Source organism: Oncorhynchus masou, chromosome 18 (genome assembly GCF_036934945.1).
Source record: "Oncorhynchus masou masou isolate Uvic2021 chromosome 18, UVic_Omas_1.1, whole genome shotgun sequence".
NCBI lineage: Eukaryota > Metazoa > Chordata > Actinopteri > Salmoniformes > Salmonidae > Oncorhynchus > Oncorhynchus masou.
Window position 1 is genome coordinate 35,388,215 of NC_088229.1, and position 23,520 is coordinate 35,411,734.

The 23,520-nt window shown below is 39.9% G+C and overlaps 1 protein-coding gene across 2 annotated transcripts; it reads right to left on the minus strand.

Moving 5' to 3' along the window:
• Window positions 1-578: 578 nt before the first annotated feature.
• LOC135504488 (mitochondrial carrier homolog 1-like) lies at window positions 579-23,019 on the minus strand. Of its 2 annotated transcripts, none has more exons than XM_064923128.1 (12): window positions 22,756-23,019; window positions 21,076-21,160; window positions 20,882-20,988; window positions 20,540-20,617; window positions 19,984-20,041; window positions 18,500-18,551; window positions 17,115-17,174; window positions 16,704-16,797; window positions 14,862-14,909; window positions 14,584-14,651; window positions 2,656-2,731; window positions 579-2,531 (listed from the first exon to the last, which is right to left on the minus strand). In XM_064923128.1, the coding sequence occupies exons 1-12, from the start codon at window positions 22,915-22,917 to the stop codon at window positions 2,457-2,459; spliced, it is 963 nt and encodes a 320-aa protein (XP_064779200.1). In that variant the 5' UTR covers window positions 22,918-23,019; the 3' UTR covers window positions 579-2,456. The 2 variants fall into 2 exon arrangements, with proteins under 2 accessions (XP_064779200.1, XP_064779199.1); XM_064923127.1 differs by having other exon boundaries at window positions 18,500-18,566.
• Window positions 23,020-23,520: the final 501 nt, after the last annotated feature.

The window sequence follows — 23,520 nt, forward strand, 5'->3', positions numbered from 1 at the left end:
AACTAATTATAAACAATTTAATAACCACAGTGTAACAAAGTATAGTGCCTCTACCCTTTCAAATTTATACATATACGAATTTTGGATGTCTGCTTGGATAAACACATTGTTAAATGATATATAGCATGTATCAACTATATATTATAGTTGTTACTCATGTAAAATATACAAAATCCTAGAGATGGAGCTGCCCAGAGATTTCACCTTCGTGTCATCATTAGGCCAACAGTCTGGCAGGTTGCTAACATGTTGCCCAAGGGGTCTTGAACTGTCTAAAACTCTTCTTTTCAATCCATCTTCTATTAAATCCTTGCAAGAGCTCTGTTGGTCTGGCTATAAATTGTAAGTTTAACATGCTCATTTTACTTTTTTTGTGTACTAGGATCAGAAACACGCAACCTTTAGATTTGTTGCAAGGTGAGTGCCTTGTTTATGTTATTTCACCAACAGGGACAACCAGTTCTTTTGGGGTTTTGAACATCATTCATGGCAAGACAGGTCACCGCTGTGACCCACTGGGTAAAAGAAAGACTGCTTTGTGCATACTGGACATGTAGAACAACTCCTGGCACGCACAATGGATTTTAACTGGTCAGATAGATTTTATATTACAAATGGGTTTAATGAAAAGCTGATGAATGATTAACTATGCAGGGAACAAAAAGTATGTGTCTGTCCCAGCTAATACATTTACAGGAAATTACCACTCTTTGACCCTCTCATTCATGCTGCTGCCTGGCACAAAAATGTGTGTGTGTCTACCCAGTTGGTCACAGAGAAATGACTACTTGTAGACCATCACATCATCCATGTAATTTCATTTTTTTTTAAATATAAAACCAGATCAAACGATTGTTTTTAACCTAACACAGATACTGTAGAATAGACAAGAATGCCAGGTTTCATATTATTTCAGGAAAATAGACATCGGAAATGCAAGGTCACAAAGCAACTGCCTCGCCATTGCTTCTCCCTCTTTCGGAGATCACAGTTTACAGGGAATGTTTGACTGGAACACACACACACGAGTGAATGCTCATGACATTTTGAGGAAAAAAAAACATACAGAAATATTACAGCATTGGACATCATATTCTCAATTACATGGTATAAAGATGCACACATCATAAACCCACTTACACACTTGGCAAAGCAGGTCTCTTCTGCAAGCTTTTTCCCACACATTATTTCAAGTAGACATGATTAGAGCAATCCATTGCAAAAAAATAATCTGGAATAAGGACAAAAACAGCCTATACCAAACCCGGTCAAGATCATTTTGTGATTAACACTGATCATGGGGGCAGGGGGAGACACAATATGATAATGTTAATGAGGAGGTAAGGTGATTCCTTTTATTTATATGCTACTACAAGTGGTTAACTGTAAACTATCAGGTTAATTGGGATCTTCACCTGCAGTCAAAAAGGAACTCAAACAGAAATGGTTGGTTCAAAGATCAGGCACACACCCTTAGCCTGAATGCAAAATGTATCGTAATATGCATAATATGCTCAGCCATTGTCATCACATAATTTAGCATTTCTTTGACATTGGTAACACAAACATACCCATAATTTGGTACCAGTTAGATATATCACTTATTTGATATATTATACATTAATAAGGACAGTTGTCAATATGGCCACAGAGAAAACCTTTTTTGGATGGTAGGCTAAGTTTTTAGACATCACTGAAAACCACTGGTTGCCCTCTGAATTCCTCCTGTTTCATACTCCTCATGGCAGGTGAACACTAGAGCTGCAATTTGTAAGAATTTGCGAGAAACCAGTTGTCTAATTAATCTTATGGTTGAAAGGAGAGTACTCCAGTTATTGTGGGTTTATGATGTTCCTGAATAGGTATAATTCTTGGTTAAAGCACTTCTGATAGGAGACAAAGGATTCCTTTGAATGCAACCACACTTATCATGCTTCTGGGAAGAAGCATTTGGCATATTTCAATAGATGACGTTATCACCTATCCAATTCCAAAGCTTACATAGAACTTAATTAAACTGTATATAAAAAATAAAAAAAATGGCTAAATGAAGTGATAGATTTGAATTTTAAAAATAAAAAATAATTGTGAAACTTTAGGCTGGGATAGTAAAAGGAGATTATACTCTCAGCATTCAACCAAGAGGACATCTATTGGATAGCATTTTCATTTGCTCACATGAATTCTCCAACCTCTTACTTTTGAGTGGCTACACTAATACTTAAGATTTAAAAACCAAATTAACAAAACAACTTCTTTTGTAAGTAACTTTGATTCAGCAAAAAAAAAAAAGATCAGTAGATCACCGAGCCCATTGATATCTTGCTGCTCCTGCTGTACCCACCAGGGTGTTTAAGGTGAGGGGAAGGTTTGACATGGTGGGCTGTACGTTGGTCTCACTGAGGTACCAGTTAGGGGGGAGAACAGTGGCACAGGTTGTGCGGCGGTTGATGACATCACTCCTCAGTCAAGGCCATCGCTTTCACAGGTACGCGGCGGAAGAAGAAGCTGGATCCTCGGAAGAGATGGCCCTGGTGGGTGAGGCACAAAAAGACAGGTTTCAGACGTGCTCTACCAGAGAAAACAAAAATATACTCACACACAAATACAACCAGTATCAGTGGGTTCCATTTGCTCCACATAAGTGGACTGTACCTCATGGCTCAGGTGAGCCCAACAGCGCACCCAGGACTTGAAGATGGGAGAGTTAGGGGGAACACCAGCCACTAAGCTGTGAACACACAAGGCAGAGATCTATTAAAAGCTGAACCCACAAGCTAAAGGATTGATCTAATGGACATCAAACAAATCAATAGAAACCATATCCCATCAAGTCTATGTATTGATTTCATATGAAAGTTGAGACAGATACAACATTATTACTATTTTCAACTGGCACCAGCTATAGTACAGTTAAGTACAGAAAACGGACCATAACAAGGGCATAATCAGTGGTACTTTCTACTGTTGTTGTGCTCTTGACTTAAAGAAGCTGGGTTTGCTTCAGTGAGAGATCACTGACTCGGGTATGCTTGGAACCCTTACAAACGGAATTGAATAATTACCTATGTAATAACAAATTATGTATGATGTACAGTAATCTTGTCCTCCAGCAAATAATACTATGACACTTTGTGACAGATGTTGTACACAGACAGTTGGGAATTGAACAGTGATAACTAATCAATTTATTATTCTTATTGCCTGCATTTAAAAATGTTCAGCTAAATATATCCACTCTAGCAATGGTTTAGTTTTACCAACCCCAACCAATTAACTATATAATAAAACCCAGACACTCACTCGGCCAGAGAGGCCAGAAACCCCCCACTCCATTGGCCCCCACTCACTACCCCTCATGCTGACATGACAGCACCACCACACCCCATTACCTCCCATGCTTACATGACAGCAGCCCCTCACACCATTACCCCTCATGCCGACAGGAGAGCACCCCATACCCCCCCGCCACATGCCGACAGGAGAGCACCCCATACCCCCTCAGAAATAGAATTAGAAACACAACCTATAATATTATTACAGGTTTAGTTTTAGATAAGCTACCCAGGAAAGGTTCTACATTCTCTCAAATAAATATATGTAGCTTCAGAAACTAAGTTCATGATTAGAAATTTGCTCATTTCAGATATGAATATGTCAGCCATTTCTGAGACTCATTTAGACTGCACCTTTGATGAAACAGCAGTAGGAATACAAGGATAACATCTAAAGAAAAGACAGGAATGTCAACAGGGGAGGGGCTGCTGTATATATACAGAGACATTCCTGTTAAGCTCAGAGGATCTCATGACAAATGAAGTAGAAGGGCTGTGGCTGCAGGTTCACCTGCCTCATCTGAAGCATCTTCTTTTAGGGTGCTGCTATAGGCCACCAAGTGCAAACTGTCAAAATCTGGTGAATGTGTGTGTGATGTTAGATACGGTCTCTGATGCGAACAGAGAAATGTATTTTCTTGGTGACCTCAAGAGGAAACCTTTTACTGTGACTAATGCCTGTAACATGACAGGTTGTCACTCAACCAACTACAGTGTATACCAATAGTGTTGGTTCTGTGATATCCATATTTTCACAAATGCTGCAGAGCTTTGCTACAAAGCAATATCACTCCCCATTGGCTGTGGTGACCATAACAGTGTAGCAATAACAAGGAAAGCCAAAGTAACAAAGGCAGGGCCTAAAGTTTTTAAGAGATCATACAAAATGTTCTCTCAGGACTCTTTTGTTGAAGGTGTAAAACATTTATGTTGGTCTGATGTGTATAAGGAGGAGAATCCAGATGCAGCACCTGAGAGTATTTTTAAAAATATTCTTGACAATTTCTTGACAAGTGTGCACCTGTTAAGAAACTAACTGTGAGACCTGTTAGAGCCCCTTGGATCGATGATGAATTGAAAAATCGTATGGTTAAAATAAATTATGCAAAAAAGGTGGCAAACTATTCAGGCTTCTCAGAAATTGTGACTAAACTTAAAATCAAATCAAACTGAACTTGTCACATGTACCGAATACAAGTGTAGACTTCACTGTGAAATGCTTACTTACAAGCCCTTAACCAACAGTGCACATCAAGAAGAGTTAAGAAAATATTTACCAAGTACATTTAAATAAAAAGTAACACAATATATAGGTTAGTTGAGGTCATTTGTACATGTAGGTAGGAGTGAAGTGACTACGCATAGATAATAAACAACGAGAAGCAGCAGTGTACAAAAGAGAGGGGGGCCGGGGGTCAATGTAAATTTTCCGGTAACAATTTTATTAATTGTTCAGCAGTTTTATGGCTTGGGGGTTGACGCAATAGCACCAAAAATGGCTTTGGTGAAACCGCTTCCGTTAGTGACGCCTCTGTTAGAAACACAACAATCTAACGAAGAGGAAGTGTGGATGACTCTGATGAGGGAGTTAGAGTTGCCTAAGTAGTGACCACAAAGAGCTGAGTACTCAAGGTCTAACTACTGAGAAAGAGTATATACACTGTGCTAAAAGGAGAGAACAGGGTCACAACCTGGAGTTCTGAACTCATAGACTACTTGTCTTGTTTAAAACTACCACTGTTACCAATTGGAAAGCGTAGTTTGTTTTATACTTATACGCTCGTTGAAGTACCTTAGTCCTTTCCTGACTATTACTATTCAAAGTACCATACCTACAACCTGTTAGGATAAACGTGTTTACCTATCCCTAATCCACTGGAAAGTGATGTAGTTAACTACAAAAATACACGGTTCTAGCCGGTCGACTGAATACGAATCTACAGCGAAAGATACTACGTACTGAGTGTCGTCCAGTGTAAGCGATAGAGTTCCAAACTTAGGAACATAGGCAAATTCTAAATTCCTGTCCAGATCAACTCCGGGCACAGTATCTACCCTCCTCAGGATCGACTGACTTCTGGTAAATATTAAAAAATGCACGGATAGACACAATATACCACTGATATAGGAAAATGTTAGGAATTACTCTGTAAAACTGTGGTTGATGTTAAAAGGGTACTTGCTTGACAAGCTTTGTTGCTAAACTGATGTAATTGATTGAATAACGCTTGAATACATGACAACAAAACAAAAAGGTTCCATTGGGGAATCAAGAAGGAATTGGTCTAAAAATAAATAAACTGGGAGATAATTATTTCGTACAAGAATAGTTGGACTAAGTATATAGGCTATCGACGAAGGACGAAAGAGGATGCTCATAGGGTGAGAGACTGGAGTCTCTGACAATTTTATGGGCTTTCCTCTGACACCGCCTATTGTATAGGTCCTGGATGGCAGGGAGCTTGGCCCCAGTAATGTACTGGGCCGTTCGCACTACCCTGTGTAGAGCTTTACGGTCAGATGCCGAGCAGTTGACATACCAGGCGGTGAAGCAACCGGTCAGGATGCTCTCGATGGTGCAGCTGTAGAACCTTTTGAGGATCTGGGGACCCATGCCAAATCTTTTCTCCTAAGGGGGAAAAGATTTTGTCATGCCCTCTTCATGACTGTCTTGGTATGTTTGGACCATGATAGTTCGTTGGTGATGTCGACACTAAGGATCTTGAAACTCTCTACCCGCTCCACTACAACCCTGCCGATGTACCCAAATTATAGAGATAGATACACACTACCGTTCAAAAGTTTGGGGTCACTTAGAAAGGTCCTTGTTTTTGAAAGAAAAGCACATTTTTGGTCCATTAGAATAACCTCAAATTTATCAGAAATACAGACATTGTTAATGTTGTAAATTACTATTATAGCTGGAAATGGACGATTTCTCATGGAATATCTACATCTGCGTATGGAGGCCCATTATCAGCAACCATCACTCCTGTGTTCCAATAGCACATTCAAGTTTATCATTTTAAAAGGCTAATTAATCATTAGAAAACTCTTTTGCAATTATGTTAGCACAGCTGAAAACTGTTGAGCTGATTAAAGAAGCAATAAAACTGGCCTTCTTTAGACTGGTTGAGTATCTGCAGCATCAGCATTTGTGGGTTTGATTACAGGCTCAAAATGGCCAGAATAACTTTCTTCTGAAACTCGTCAGTCTATTCTTGTTCTGGGAAATGAAGGCTATTCCATGCGAGAAATTGCCAAGGCGGCAGGGTAGCCTAGTGGTTAGAGCGTTGGACTAGTAACCGGAAGGTTGCGAGTTCAAACCCCTGAGCTGACAAGGTACAAATCTGTCGTTCTGCCCCTGAACAGGCAGTTAACCCACTGTTCCCAGGCCGTCATTGAAAATAAGAATTTGTTCTTAACTGACTTGCCTGGTTAAATAAAGGTTAAAAAAAAATAATAGTTTCTAGTTTGAGAAACAGATGCCTCACAAGTCCTCAACTGGCAGCTTCATTAAATAGTACCCGCAAAACACCAGTCTCAACGTCAACAGTGAAGAGGCGACTCCGGGATGCTGGCCTTCTAGGCAGAGTTCCTCTGTCCAGTGTCTTAACTTTTGCCCATCTTAATCTTTTCTTTTTATTGGCCAGTCTGAGATATGGCTTTTTCTTTACAACTCTGCCATTTTATTTAATCAGGCTATCTTTTTGAAATAGCGTCTAGACCTACTATCTCTAAGAGTGGGCTAAATGCTGATTCTGGAATTTTACAGATTGACTCCGAAGATGGTAGTTGCATTTTGGCAGTTCACAGAAAAATAAGTCATTGATGGCTTACTTGCTACTGATACCAGGAACACCACAGGGTCTGACCAATTGGAGCCCGGTAAGCCCAAGTGTGCAGCCCCCCTTTATTGCTGGCTCAGTAACCCATATCGTAAATCTAACAATGTTATCAGGAAATATTCCTAAAGTATGGAAAACAACATATGTGCTGCCACTACATAAGGGTGGGGATAGTGGTGATCTTGATATTTTATCATCCCATCTCCAGGCTTCCATATTTAGCTAAGATTCTTGAATCTTTGGTAATTAAGCAACTAAACTTTATCTGACCACGGTGAATATTGAATGTTGAATATAAATACATCTGTGTTTAGGCCAGGGCACAGTAACCACATTAGTTGTTAACGATATTGTCAATGGTTTAGACGCTAAAATGAATTGTGCTGCCTTGTTTGTGGACCTGTCAAATGCATTTGATACTGTTGATCGTGCTTTTTTATTGAACAGGTTGTCCTCGATTGGCCTGGGCTCTAACACCATGTCATGGTTTCACAATTATCTTAGTGACAGGACTCAGGTCATAAAGGTGTTCCATAGGGGTCAATACTAAGACCTGTTATTTTCACTATTTATATCAAATGTTAAAAAAATTCAATTTCAATGTAATAGTAAGAATAGGTCTCTGTCTATGTTACAACACTTTAACTGTTCAATGACAGGCTCAATATGCACTATACACAGGAAAGTAATGCACCAGTTCTGAATCTCTGTTCCAAGAACATTAAATCCGTTCTGACAGGCTCAATATAGACTACATATGAAAGTAAGGCCCCACAGTAACAATCTCTCCGTCTGTTATGAGCTCAATATTTACACTGGAATTCAATGTACAATACTCATTCAGTCAATGTGATGGCTGTGACTCCACACTTCCTGCAAGCATTTTGTAATCCGGCTCATAGTCTGAGACGGCTAGTCTAATGCAATCTGTTAGATGTGCAGTAGTAAGGCGAGTGCAGTATTTGGACTTGATGATTTTCATCTCTGAAAAGGCCATCTTACAGAGGTACGTGGATCCAAAGAAGTTCTCCACCTTAAGAATGCAGAATGAAACAAGTGAATACTTCGCTCTACTCACAAGTCCTTGTCTCTCCATCTAGCTTTCAACTCAATGTCACTTTGTAAATCAAGTATCTCCATGTCAGCTCCCGTTGGTAAAGCAAACCCCTGCATTTTAGCTGACAGCTCTTCAATGTCAATGAAAGGAAAGGGATTGAAATAAAAGCAACAACTTTCTCCATCTGGTTTACCTCCTGAAATCTCCAGTCGAATTCTGATGCCAGCTTGTTCAGATCGGCATAGAATTGTTCAGGATGAAAGGCGTTTTTTGTCTTCAATGTTTTGTGACACATTTTCAAGGTTTGGGAAGTGTGTCAGCCTCCAATTCCTTAGCTGGGAGGTCCACAAACCCAGCTTGACCTTGAATACATTCACTGCACTAATCATGTGGGTGTTTCGGTATTTCCCTTTCAGCTCACAGTTGAGCTGGTTCAGTTTTGCTGTTAAATCATTAAGGAACCCCAAGTCAAGCAACCATGAGTCCTCTGACAGCTGTTCATACTCCTCGTTCCTCGATTCCAGAAAATCTATAATCTCAGGCACCAAATCAAGAAAATGCTGGAGCACCTTGCCGCGACTCAACCACCGCACATCAGCATGGAGAATCAGATCTCCGTATGCAGAATATTTTCAGAATTCTAGAGAGGAGTAAACTAAAACACTTAGGCTACCTTCAGTTTAAACATCTTATACACATTTTACAGACACAATCTATTTTACAATAGTTATATTTTGTTTGTTTTAGTCCTTCCTCTATTTCTGATGTCCATCCAGTTTGAGGGTGACTGAAAGATGAACTTAGGTCCACACTCTGGTCGGCTGTAGTAATGCTGTCAAGTTGGTTGCCAACCTCCAAATAAAGTCCAAAGAAGAAAAAGAAGGAAGCAGGAGAGATGACGAGAAACAAATTATGTTTACAGTTTTATATTTGGATTACATGTCGGAGTAGAGGACCTTGTGCATGTCAGGTAAAATAACAACCCAATGTTTATATACTAGCGCTGGGCGAAATGGACAAAATATTATATCACAGTATTTTTTTTCAATTAACGGTATGATGGCATTTTTAGTTTTTGAATAATAAAAGTTCTACATTTGCTTTATGAGTAGTGAGTGATCCTACAGTCAATTCCAGTGGTCGAAAAAGTACCCAATTGTCATACTTCAGTAAAAGTAAAGATACGTTCACAGAAAATTACTCAATAAAAAGTGAAAGTCACCCAGTAAAATACTACTTGAGTAAAAGTCTAAAAGTATTTGGTTTCAAATATACTTACGTATCAAAAGTAAATGTAATTGATCAAATGTATTTAAGTATCAAAAGTAAATTCCTTATATTAAGCCAAACAGACGGCACCATTTTCTTGTTTTTTTAATTTACGGATAGCCAGGAGCACACTCCAGCACTCAGAGATCATTTACAAACTAAGCATTTGTGTTTAGTGAGTCCTCCAGATCAGAGGCAGTAGATGACCAGGGATGTTCTCTTGACAAGTGCGTTAATTGGACCATTTTCCTGTCCTGCTAAGCATTCAAAATGGAACGATTACTTTTAGGTGTCAGGGAAAATGTATTGAGTAAAAAGTACAGTATTTGTTTTAGGAATGCAGTAAAGTAAAAGTTGTCAAAAATAAAAATAGTAAAGATACCAAAAAAAAATACTTAAGTAGTACTTTAAGTACAAATACTTTAAGTACTTTACACCACTGCTCAATTGGATAATTTCCACACTGCCATGTAGGGCTGTACGATATGGGCAAATAATCAACGATTTATTTTTAACCAAAGGTTGCAATTGCGATTTCACTTGCGAATTAGAGCAAAACTGTTGGAATCATGGAAATAGAGAGACTATTCTAATTCTATAGTTAGAATATAATAGTGGGCACTTTGAATACAGTGTTGTTTGAGATGACAAGGAATTGAAATGCCAGGGAGGAGTTATTGTGACATGGTAGGAACTAAAGTGTTGATAAGTGTTTCCGAGTGGACCCTATAAGCTTTGGCTACGTTGCATGTTCTCTCTTAGCTACTTCATGTAGCTAACATTCTTGCTTTGCATATTTCTCTTTGATTTAGAAGATACAGTTGCACAAACAACATGCTGATTTAGGTCTACACCATCACTGGTATTATCAGGCTGTATTAGCTTGCTACATTTGCTCTTACTCAGTACATGTATTAGCTAGCTAGCTAGCTATTAGCATTAGCGGTTAACAATTAGCGTCAAGATTTAGGGCAACTTGCTAAAAAAAGACAAACTAGCTGTTTGCTGATGTAAGAAACACAAACTATTAGTGTAATTATAGAACGCTAGTGCTATTTAGAAGCAAAGTGATAAAGGCATTGTTGTCATCAACATTGTTGCATGTGCTGCATTGACCATGCAGACTGAACGCAAGTGTCTCGTGAGGAACATCAAATGCTCATCTTGAGTGATAGGGGGCGTGGCTAGGTCTGTTGGAAAGTGGCACGGAGAGAAAGAGTGGAGAGAGATCACTCAAGTAGCAAAGTAAACTAAAAATTAATAAATTAAAACCCAAACCGGTCCCTGTATCAATACTGGTATATCATAAAATACGGTATACCGCCCAGCCCTATTATATACCAGGACAAATTTGCTAGCAACAGCAAGCTAGCTAACTAAATAGCCATAAATGTTTAATGCTTTTTGACCTGTCCCCAAATTAATATAATTGGTTCAGAGTTTGTTTTGATATTTCAACCTACTTGTCCTGATCACTTCTGGTGTGGGTGAACAAAATCAACTTGCGAGCGATGGTGGTCAACATGTGAGAAACAAAGGTTCATGAAATTGACAACCTACTAACATCAGAAAACATTCATATCCTGGCCATCTGTGAAACACACTTAGATAATTCCTTTGATTATGCACTAGTAGCTATATATGGTTATAGAATATATAGGAAAGATAGAAATGCAAATATAGGAGGTGTTGCTATGCATGTCCAGAGTCTTATTCCTGTTAGACAGAGAGGATCTCATGTCAGATTATGTCAAAGTAATATGCTACAGGTTCATCTGCCTCACCGAAAGCTTATTCTCGTAGGAAATTGCTATAGACCACAGAGCAATAAAAGTTAGGAGTTGGACTATATGTGTGAAATGTTGGATAATGTACTGTGCATTAGGAAAGTATTCAGATTCCTTGACTATTTCCACATTTTGTTACATTACAGCCTCATCAATCTACACACAATACCCCATAGGGACAAAGTGAAAACAGGTTTAAAGAAGTAAAAAAACAAACACAAACCCCTTATTTACATAGGTATTCAGACCCTTTGCTTTGAGACTCGAAATTGAGCTCAGGTGCATCCGGTTTCCATTGATCATCCTTGAAATGTTTTTACAACTTGATTGGAGTCACCTGTGGTCAATTCAATTGATTGGACATGATTTGGAAAGGCATACAAGGTCCCACAGTTGACAGTGCATGTCAGAGCAAAAACCAAGGCATGAGGTTGAAGGAATTGTCCTTAGAGGTCTGAGACAGGATTGCTTTGAGGCACAGATCTGGGGAAGGGTACCAAAAAAATGTCTGCAGCATTGATGAAGGTCCCCAAGAACACAGTGTCCTCCATTATTCTTAAATGGAAGAAGTTTGGAACCACCAAGACTCTTCCTAGAGCTGGCCGCCCAGCCAAACTGAGCAAACGGGGGAGAAGGGCCTTGGTCAGGAAGGTGACCAAGAACCTGATGGTTACTCTGATAGAGCTCCAGAGTTCCTCTGTCCTTCCAAGGACAACTATCTCTGCAGCACTCCACCAATCAGGCCTATATGGTAGAGCGGCCAGAAAAACCACTCAGTAAAATAAAAATTACAGGCCGCTTGGAGTTTTGGCAAAAGGCACCTAAAGGACTCTAAGACCATGAGAAACAAGATTCTCTGGTCTGATGAAACTAAGAGTGAACTCTTTGGCCTGAAAACCTAGCACCATCCCTACGGTGAAGCATGGTGGTGGCAGCATCATGCCATGGGGATGTTTTTCAGCAGCAGGGACTGGAAGACTAGTCAGGATCGAGGGAAAGATTAACAGAGCAGAAGATCCCAGATGTAAACCTACTCCAGAGCACTCAGGACAACGACCCTAAGCACACAGCCAAGACAATGCTGGAGTGGCTTTGGGACAAGTCTATGAAGTGTCCTTGAGTGGCCCAGCCAGAACGCAGACTTGAACATCTATGGAGAGACCTGAAAATAGCTGTGCAGAAGCGCTTCGGACAGAGTTTGAGAGGATTTGCAGAGAAGAATGGAAGAAACTCCCCAAATACAGGTGTGCCAAGCTTGCAGCATCATACTCAAGAAGACTCGAGGCTGTAATCGCTACCAAGTAAATGGTTTGAATGCGTTTTCTAAAAAGTTGTTTTTGCTTTATCATTATGTGGTATTGAGTGTAGATGAGGGGAAAAAACAATTTAATCTATTTTAGAATAAGGCTGTAATGTATCAAAATGTGGAAAAAGTCAAGGGGTCTGAATACTCTCCGAAAGCACTATGTGATATCAACAGAGAGGTATATTTTCTGGGTGACCTAAATATTGACTCTTTGTCATCAAGCTTCCCACTCAAAAATAAGCTTTCAACTGTAACTGACGACTGCAATCTGGTTCAGGTTATCAGTCAACTTATCGAGGTATTTACAAACAGAACAGGAACAAAATCACCCACGTGTATTGATTACATCTTTACTAATGCTTCTGAAATCTGTTCTAAAACAGTATCTACACCCATTCAATGTAGTGATCATAGTATAACAGTCATATCTAGAAAAAAACAAAGTTCCAAAGACGGCCTAAAATTGTGTATAATCAATCATACAAGAGGTTTTGCAATGACTTCTATGTTGACGATGTGAGAAAATATTTGTTGGTCTGTATCATTTATGAAACTGCGCCCATCAAGAAACATAATGTTAGAACTGCCAAATCCCCATTGATAGATGATGATTTGCTGAGCAGAATAAGGCAAAGGGAATAGCAAAGAAGTCTGATCACACAGCAGACTGTCAAACAGAGTAAATTGAGAATTCACTTAAGTAAACTAAACAAAAGGAAGAAGAGGCTTTACAGAGCCAGACAAAGTTCTCTTCGATGAGATCGCAAGCACTTCCCAACAGGAGCATCATTTTGATCTCAACTGTGCTTCATTACAACTAATCTTGATGACCATAAACACCCCAAAACAACATTTCAGCCCAATCTTTTCAACAAGAGCAGCAGCATTTTGATCTTCATTATACCTACCAACAGAATATTTTTGCACTGTATTGTGAGTGCTCTGGTCATCTTGAGTTATTTTTTTATTTTATTTTTTTATTTCATCTTTATTTAACCAGGTAGGCAAGTTGAGAACAAGTTCTCATTTACAATTGCGACCTGGCCAAGATAAAGCAAAACAGTTCGACACATACAACGACACAGAGTTACACATGGAGTAAAACAAACATACAGTCAATAATACAGTATAAACAAGTCTATATACGATGTGAGCAAATGAGGTGAGATAAGGGAGGTAAAGGCAAAAAAAGGACATGGTGGCAAAGTAAATACAATATAGCAAGTAAAACACTGGAATGGTAGATTTGCAATAGAAGAATGTACAAAGTAGAAATTAAAATAATGGGGGGTGCAAAGGAGCAAAATAAATTAATTAATTAAATACAGTAGGGAAAGAGGTAGTTGTTTGGGCTAAAATATAGGTGGGCTATGTACAGGTGCAGTAATCTGTGAGCTGCTCTGACAGTTGGTGCTTAAAGCTAGTGAGGGAGATAAGTGTTTCCAGTTTCAGTGCTTTTTGTAGTTCATTCCAGTCATTGGCAGCAGAGGACTGGAAGGAGAGGCGGCCAAAGAAAGAATTGGTTTTGGGGGTGACTAGAGAGATATACCTGCTGGAGCGTGTGCTACAAGTGGGAGATGCTATGGTGACCAGCGAGCTGAGATAAGGGGGGACTTTACCTAGCAGGGTCTTGTAGATGACATGGAGCCAGTGGGTTTGGCGACGAGTATGAAGCGAGGGCCAGCCAACGAGAGCGTACAGGTCGCAATGGTGGGTAGTATATGGGGCTTTGGTGACAAAACGGATTGCACTGTGATAGACTGCATCCAATTTGTTGAGTAGGGTATTGGAGGCTATTTTGTAAATGACATCGCCAAAGTCGAGGATTGGTAGGATGGTCAGTTTTACAAGGGTATGTTTGGCAGCATGAGTGAAGGATGCTTTGTTGCGAAATAGGAAGCCAATTCTAGATTTAACTATAAACTTTTTTTAAACAGACAGAAAAACTGAGGTGTGATTCCCAGCCTTACTAATCACTTACCCACAGTTGTTGACTGCCATCAGGTCTGCAACCAGCATAAATGGGTATGTCAACACACTCACTGCAATCTGAAGACAGAGGTAGAGAGATCAAACATGGGACAACGAGGTGAACACAACTGTCATAGGTGCAACACAATCTGATTAGCATTGTAAAACAAGGAGGCTTTTAGAACTGTGATAAACAAGGGAAACAGATACTCAAAATAGCCCCACCGCCACAGTTCATTCATAAAAATATAGTACAATGACATGCAGAGGTTGTGCAGCTGAACTTACCCCCATCACAAACTTAGTGTAGCTTCTCACTGCTGGGGCTTGGCTGAACTGCAAAAAGGTGTGAGGGGGAAGCATTTATAAAATAATGGTGTTAGGCATTTTCTGCGCACAAAACAGCTCGGAAATATGCAAAAAAAAAAATATACTGTATTATTCACATTTCTAGTGAAAATGTATCTTGTTTATTTTATGGTGTCCATGAGCAAGCTGTGATTATTTAAGAGGATTTAAACTCATGCGATACACTCACTAGATACACTCACTAGATCCAGTATTCCATACTCCTCTTGTAAAGGGTGTTTTGTGGACAGAAAATGTTCGAATTTATCTTCATCATGTTGGTTTTCTACTGTGCTCCGTCATGAACATACTGTATTCCAACACATGACGTCATGATCTCTTCTATCATCCCTGACTCTGGGGCATCTGCCCTGAGCTATTAGATCTTGAACCAGTGTTGAGCGAGCCAGATGTCAACTGGCTACCCAGTCATTGCTGGATTGATCAGACCCTCCAGCCCAGTGTTCAGCTGAAAGGTATCAACCCCTACTCTGTACCCCATTGTCACTGGATTATCAGACCCTGCCTCAGACAGATTCAAGGAAGGCCTTGAACCTTGGACCATCACCCTCTGTGCACATTCACTTTAAACAGAATAGCATGCTGGTGATATGACTATTCCTATCCATTTGAGATCATTAAAAAGTAGAAAGAATACATTGCATCCAGACAGGGGATGGAACCGATTCAGGAACAGAACCCGAAAACATCATCATTTTTTAAGGTAAAGAAACGGAACGAAAGTGATCCATACTATTCCGGAACAGAAACTTTATTTTAAAAGCATGAGAACCAGTTAATAACGTTATTTTACGTTTCAGACAAATGTTTTTATAGTCCCACAAAAAAAACACAAAGCGCCTATGCAAAGCCCTTATTCTGTCACTCAGAAACATATTCCAGTGCCAGCTGAAAATCTTTGCCTGTGTTTGTGGGCGCGTGTTTAGGTTACCGGTCCCTCCCACATCCGAAGCATAGGCTACTATACTGACGTTACGAGTGTGATTCAGAAGATAGGGAGGTAGATGTTTTTATTAGTTTGAGATGAATGGATTAAAGTTTCAAGTTGGATTTATTAACTACAAAAAGGTAGGACGCGTTTTTAATTCTGGTGCCACTGTGCATATAGCTAGCTTGAGCTAGCAAGTTACAATAAAAGTTACTTAATTGAAGCCGCTCCTCCTAGGTATAATTCTGTGGACCTAATTCAGATAATGCATGCCATAACAACATGTCAAGCCTCCTCATCAACCCCCTCTCATCACCTGCAAAAATTTCAGTCGCATCTTGCGCCATATGCTACACTTGTCTGTCCATCACGCATGTAAACAACTAGTTTGCCTGCTCTATCCACACTGATTGGTGAAGTAATTTAATGAGCTAAAAACGGTTGACTTCACAGGTTAAAAAGCTACAGAAAGGAATGTTATAAACCAGTACTTTTCTTTGGTTCGAACCGGTTCAGAACTTTGCTGGTCGGAACAGTGGAACGGAACAAACAAAAAAGTTTATAAAATACATTTGGTTCCAACCCCTGATTGCATCTGATGTTAACTCATGTCCGTTACTGGACAAAGGATGAAGTAGAATATGTTTTAAGAATTCTCTTCATGTTATTCAAGAGTGGGTAACAAGACAAGTAGGTTATTGTATTCTTCCTACCCTTATGGCCTCCTCAAGTATCTACAATTTCAACAATTTCTCACAGGGGTTTACAACCGAGGTTATTTTAGTGACAGATGATCTTAGACCAGTGCTTAGATGTGTCTGTACTGTGCTTACATTGTTGTCCACTGCGTGGGTGTTGATGAAGTGGGCCAGGAGGTTACAACACCACAGGAAGATGACCTCGCCCAGGACATGGGGCACAACCCCCCTGCAAACACACCAATAATAGACAAGGCCATAAATATAGTACAGGCCAAAACCATTTCAAAGGTTTTGAACCAGTAATATTGAGTCATACCATGATTTGAATTTGGTTTGCTGAGGTAGTATACATAAAGGATAATGATGTCCTTCAACCTATAGTGCTACACAAACTAGGACACCCACATAAACATTGCAGTCATGTAGTCAGTGAGAATGATGGTTAATTCCAAAGAGTAAATGTGTCTCACTTCTCCCACTTGTTTAATTAACTGCTAAGAAATGAAATTACTTTACAAAGTGGTATGAAAAAGCATGACTTACGCAAAGAATCCCCCAACGCCCTCCTCCTTGAAGATGTTGGCTATGCAGCTGAACAACCCCCTTCCAGAGTCAATCCCAGAGGAAATAAAGACGAAGTTTCAGCCAAGTGTTAATAATTTATGTGTTTAAAACCTCTTAGTGCCTCTAATGCAACTAAGCTATCAATTCTACCACTTCAACCTATGTAGACCTCTAATATAGCATTTTTGCATAATAAGTAAACATTCTGCATTGCACCATGTCAGTGGAATCATTAAGTTGCACTAATGACATTCTTCCCAAATGTTTGATGAATTCAGGTAAGTCAAATCAATTCAAATTTTATTGGTCACATACACGTGATTACCAGATGTTATTGCGGGTGTAGTGAAATTCTTGTACTTCAAGCTCCGACAGTGCAGTAATATCCCCCCCAAAATTACACTACATATACACAATACACACATCTAGTAGGAATGAATTAAGACTATATACATATGGACGAGCAACGTCAGAGTGGAACGGACTAAGATACAGTAGAATAGTATAGAAAACAATATATACATATGTGATGAGTAATGCAAGATACGTAAACATTAAGTGAATGAGATACCGTAGAAGTGTAGAATACAGTATATACATATGAGATGAGTAATGCCAGATATGTAAACATTATTAAAGTGACTAGTGTTCCATTCCTTGAAGTGGCAAGTGATTTCTAGTCTATGCCTATAGGCAGCAGCCTCTAATGTGCTCGTGATGGCTGTTTAACAGTCTGATGCCTTGAGATAGATGCTGTTTTTAAGTCTCTCAGTCCCAGTTTTGATGCACCTCGCCTTCTGGATGTTAGATGCAGTGGCTCGGATAGTTGATGTCTTTGATCTGTTTGGCCTTCCTGTGACATTGGGTGCTGTAGGTGTCCTGCAGGGCGGGTAGTTTGCCCCCGGTAATGCATTGGGCAGACCGCACCACCCTCTTGAGAGCCTTGCGGTTGGTTCAGTTGCCATACCAGACGGTGATATAGCCCGACAGGATGCTTTCAATTGTGCATCTGTAAAAGTTTGAGGGTTTTAGGTGACAAGCCCAATTTCTTTAGCCTCCTGAGGTTGAAGAGGCTCTGATGTGCCTTCTTCACCACACTTTCTGTGTGTCAGTGATGTGTACCCCAAGGAACTTGAAGCTTTCCACCTTGTCCACCACGGTCCCGCCGATGTAGATGGGGGAGTGCACCCTCTGCTGTTTCCTGAAGTCCACGATCATCTCATTTGTTTTGTTGACTTTGAGTGAGAGGCTGTTTTCCAGGCACCACACTTTCAGAGCCCTCACCTCCTCCCTCTATGAGTCAACTACTCTTCTTGTAAATTTGCATACAAAATCTGAGGTATGCTGCATGTGTCACACCTTACCTGTACTTGATCTCTCTCCCCACAAACTGGGCCATGCAGCGTACTGAGATCACTAAAAACATGACAACTGAACATCAGGGGATCAAACATTGTTACAGTGCCTAGTGAAAGTCTACACACCCCTTACACAGTCTTCCCATTTTGCTGCCTTAAAATTAAACAAAAAAACATTTGATTTTGACCGGTAGTGTACAGTATATCCATTGTTTTTGTAAAAATTGCTCAAGCTCAGTAAATTTGGTTTTGGGGGTGGACTGGACCATTCAGGAACACTCAACACCTATTGGAAAGCCATTCTGGTGTGTCTTTGGCATTAACATTTGTGTAATTGTCCCGCTGAAAAATACAACTTTTGTAGGCTACAAGCAAACGAGAACACCAGTTGTCTGATACTGACCGATCAAAGGGTAGCTGGCCCAGCGGCCGCTTGAGAACTCTCAGATAAAGCACGTTATGACGTCTTGCCTGGGTTTGTTTTGTCGCCCCTAAAATTTGATATTTCATAATCACAAATGATGTAATTGAGACTTACTGACTCTGGCTTTAACGGTCTTGTTGAGTAAAGGAAAAATAAAAAATAAATACAATTAAAAAAACTGAATGGATGATTTGGAGTGGATTTCTTTAACACAGGCTTTCATCTTTTCACTTTGTCATACAGGCCAGTAATGTGGCGTGAATGCAATGTTGATCCTTTGTATTTTAAAATATTGAGATGGCAGCATCAAGTTATGGGTATTCTTGTCACCTGCATGGACTAGGGAGTTTATCAGGATCAAAATAAATATAAAAGGAGCAAAGCCCAGGTAAAAGATTGGAGGAAAACCCACTTCAATCTTCTGAAAACCTAACCTACAATAGTTTCATTTTTCAGCTAGACAGTTGCACAAATGTTAACGCCAAAGACACACTAGAAAGGCTCTCCAAGAGGTATTGAGTGGTCCAGTATCAATCATTACTTAAATTTGCCTGAAAATCAGAGACAATATTTGAATATTGCTGTCCATCAATGATTCCCAACCAAATTTACTCATCTTGAGCTGTGCAAAGTTGGTAGAATCTTATTCACAGCTGTAATGGCTGCCAAAGGTGCTTCCACCAAGTGTTAACTCTGGGCGTGAAGACATACACAATCAAGACAAATATATATACATATTTTTTTAAATTATTATTATCAAATTCAAAAGTTAGACATTTTTCTTTCACTTTGAAAATGTGGAGTAGGTTGTGTAGATCGGTAGGAGGAAAAAAACAAATATACTCCGTTTTAGATCAAATTTTAAGGCAGCAAAATGTGAAGACTTTGCAAGGGGTGTGTAGGCTTTCACTAGTGACTGGATCTGCAGAACATCACAAGGAAACTAAACCTTAGAGCTAACAAATAAATAAGGCCAATCTGCAGTGTCCACTAAAATACAAAGCTAGGAACTCCTTGCAAACAGAGAAAATAAACAGACAAAAACAGCAATAGCCTTAGTTCTTACCATGGAAGGGATGCGTGGCTATCCTGGACAGGCACTGGATGACCATCTCATGTGAGGTCTTGGGAGAAAGAGGAAATCAAACAGTGCAGCGGGCATAGTTATGCAAAACTGCTACATCTAATCCGTTCAGAAATCACCAATGTAGGCTATACTGGAAGCTTTTGCAAACACAAATATAAGACCAGCAAATTAAGAATTTCTCAACATAATGTTATACTTTATCAACTAAAACGTAAGAGTGGATTTGTTAATTACTTGTTACAGGTATGCTGGCCATTCAAGTTATTTTATTTATGAATTTATTTAAATAGGAATATACACACACACACACACACACACACACACACACACACACACACACACACACACACACACACACAGTTATCGTAATCATAATACTTAAAGAATGTTTAGGAAAGGGAGAATGATATGATTCACAAAATAATGATTCACAAAACTATTCCTCACAATTTACTAAACTCAAATGGCTTTACATAGACCCACCTGACATTTGATACATTCATTTTATGTGCCCTATCGCACTTTGACCTCTCACCTCTTTGACCACTTTCCTGAGGGATGTGTTCAAGTCATCTCTGTCAGATACATTCTCTACCTCCTCTGCTGGAATGGTCTGGAGAGAAAAAAAGATGTCAGGCCTTCAATAACTACATAAATTAAGTACTTCCAGCATTCTGTCACAAAGGTATTATTTAATTACATCTATCTCTCTCATTTGATAAGGATACTCTGACTGTACGTTAGCAAGTGCCAATGATTGGTTGGATTATAAGCTTTTGTGGTCAGAGTTGCGCATTTCAAAGACCGATTGAGAGCAGTTGCAATATGTTACTACTGAGTATGAACTACCTCTCCTCTGGGTCTAGGATTCCTTCACCTGTTTGACTTTACTCCGGACCATGGTAGAGATGGCACTGGACATAATACGAGGGGACAGACCTCGGAAGAGTCCCCTCTTTCCATCCACCCTTATGATGTGCTGTGCTGTGGACAGATAGACATCACATTCCTGTCACCTCTTCTTCCCCATTCAGGGTGAGGAATTAGGATAAGCCATTAAGACCCACTCACCATAGGAGAAGAATCCAGGGAGGTACAACACTTTCCTCCCAAACATGGTGGTTCCGACAGTTGGGGTGAGGGGCTCATGTCCAATCTACATTTACATTTTAGTCATTTTTAGCAGACGCTCTTATCCAGAGCGACTTACAGTTAGTGCATTCATCTTAAGATAGGTTGGTGGGACAACCACATACAGTATCTCAGTCATAGTAAGTACATCAGCAAAGTCAGTGCTAGTAAGAAGGAAGAAAAGTAAAGTGCGAGTGTTTGTTCACGAAAGGCAAGGGTGTATTTTTGGGGGGGGCAGTACGTCCAACTGGCTTCACAACCAGATACCATATGTATGGCATTGTGTGGGTGAGCGTTTTGCTCATGTCAACATTGTGAACAGAGTGCCCCATGGTGGCGGTGGGATTATGGTATGAACAGGCATAAACTACAGACCAAAAAACAAAATAGCATTTTATCAATGACAATTTGAATGCACAGAGATATCGTGACGAGATCCTGAGGCCCATTGTCGTGCCATTCATCTGCCGCCATCCCCTCATGTTTCAGCATGATAATGCACAGCCCCATGTTGCAAGAATCTGTACACAATTCCTGGAAGCTGAAAATTTTCCAGTTCTTCCATGGCCCGCATACTCAACAGACATGTTTGGGATGCTCTGGATCTATGTTTATGACAGCGTGTTCCAGTTTCCACCACTATCCAGCAACTTCACAGCCATTGAAGAGGATTGGGACAACATTCCACAATCAACAGCCTGATCAATTCTATGCGAATGAGATGTGTCACGCTGCATGAGCCAAATTGTGGTCACACCAGATAATGACTAGATTTCTGATCCATGCCCCAATTTTTTTCTACGGTATGTGAAATCAATGGATTAGGGCTTAATGAATTGATTTCAATTGACTGATTTCCTTATATGAACTGTAGCTCAGTAAAATCTTTGCAATTGTTGCATGTTGCATTTATATGTTTGTTTGTTTGTATAGCTAGTTGTAGTGTTAGGAACTTGGCATGCACTTGCAGTTAGAAGAAGGGGTGGCATCTTGACAAGTACAGTTATGAAAAGAGGGCAGGTCGCCAGGCAGGGTATTTTAGCATAGCTTTTTCGTTTTTTCATTTTATTTTGTGTATACACGGCAGCTAAAAGCTGAATTGTGTATAACAATAAACAAACAATAACAAATAAATCTAATTGTGACAGGAACTTGAAGGGATGATGATTAACATTAACATTTAATGTAAATAATATATGAAAATATTGCTTTCTGTCTTCCCCGGACACAATTACTTATGTGAGAGAGCATTGCGGTTTATTTGAGGTTAGGCAAAGGAGAGATGATGCCCTATGACACCCAGCTACATACAAGCTAGAACCGCCACATAAACAAATAGCCAAACCGAAAACTACAGACAAATGCTTTCTGCTACTAAGATCAGTGAAATGTATGCTAAACTGACAACGGAGTGAAGAGCAGAAATCTCAACTAGCAAGCAAGTCGTAGAAGGGGGAGAGGATTTTCGGCACAACACCGGCGTCAAGCAAACTCAAACTCCCCAAATGAGGTGGCACTTCAAAGTGATAGCTTTCGCGCTTGCTAGCTAAATAATTCATAACTCAAACGAAATATGTGGATTTAGTTAGATAAATTGAGTTTGCAAGTTTAGCTAGCTACCTGAATTAGCAGTTTGACGTACAGCAGCGGGTGTGTGATCGCTGTCACCCCGGCTCCGAGAAGCACGATTGCTGTGTCCACGGCCGTCGTGGACGCATCCCGGTCAAATTTGGGCTCCCTTTGAGCACCTGTCTCGCCGGACAAGTTCTCCGGTGTCACCATTTTGACGGCGGTATTGAGATTTTCGGAGACTGTGTAGGAAATGAAATGAGAAAAACAAGAATAAAGGCATGTCACGTGATTCCTCGGCGCACCAAAACACAGGAGGCGGGACTACTTTTCATCCATGTGGAGAGGGAATGAGCTGCATGCACTTTTCTATCCAGCAGATGGCAGTGTTTGTCAAAGACAATTGACAGTGCAATACGCAGGTTGGCATTTATTGCGATGACTCATGAGGAAGCGCTGCAGAGTGGACAGTAGCTGGCACCGCCATAAAGTCGTTTTTTTTTTACCTAACCACACTGCTAACCCTATCTACCTAACCTATCTACCTAACCTTAAAATAAGATTTAAAAGAAAAACTCAATTTTGGTGCTAGCAAATACTACGACCAGTTAGTTATCAAAACTCAACTCCACCTCGATATAAGAGAATGCAGTTGAGCATTCCTCAGCCAACTACCATTTGTTGTGATCTGACTTATGGTAAAAGAGATCAATATATAATTAAAAACCGTTGAAGTCCTGCACATTGGAAAAACTGTAGGACTATTTCTGCATTTCTGGAAGGAGGAATGTCAAGTTTTTTAAACTGCCAATGAAA

Excerpts from the sequence above, each read along its gene's own strand:
- LOC135504488 (XM_064923127.1), bottom strand. The coding sequence starts at position 22,917 with ATGGTGACACCGGAGAACTTGTCCGGCGAGACAGGTGCTCAAAGGGAG. Across the intron at positions 20,618-20,881 it reads TCCGGAGTAAAGTCAAACAG|ACCATTCCAGCAGAGGAGGT; the intron begins GTGAAGGAATCC and ends TTTTCTCTCCAG. Across the intron at positions 18,567-19,983 it reads AGCCACGCATCCCTTCCATG|TTGTCATGTTTTTAGTGATC; the intron begins GTAAGAACTAAG and ends CCTGATGTTCAG.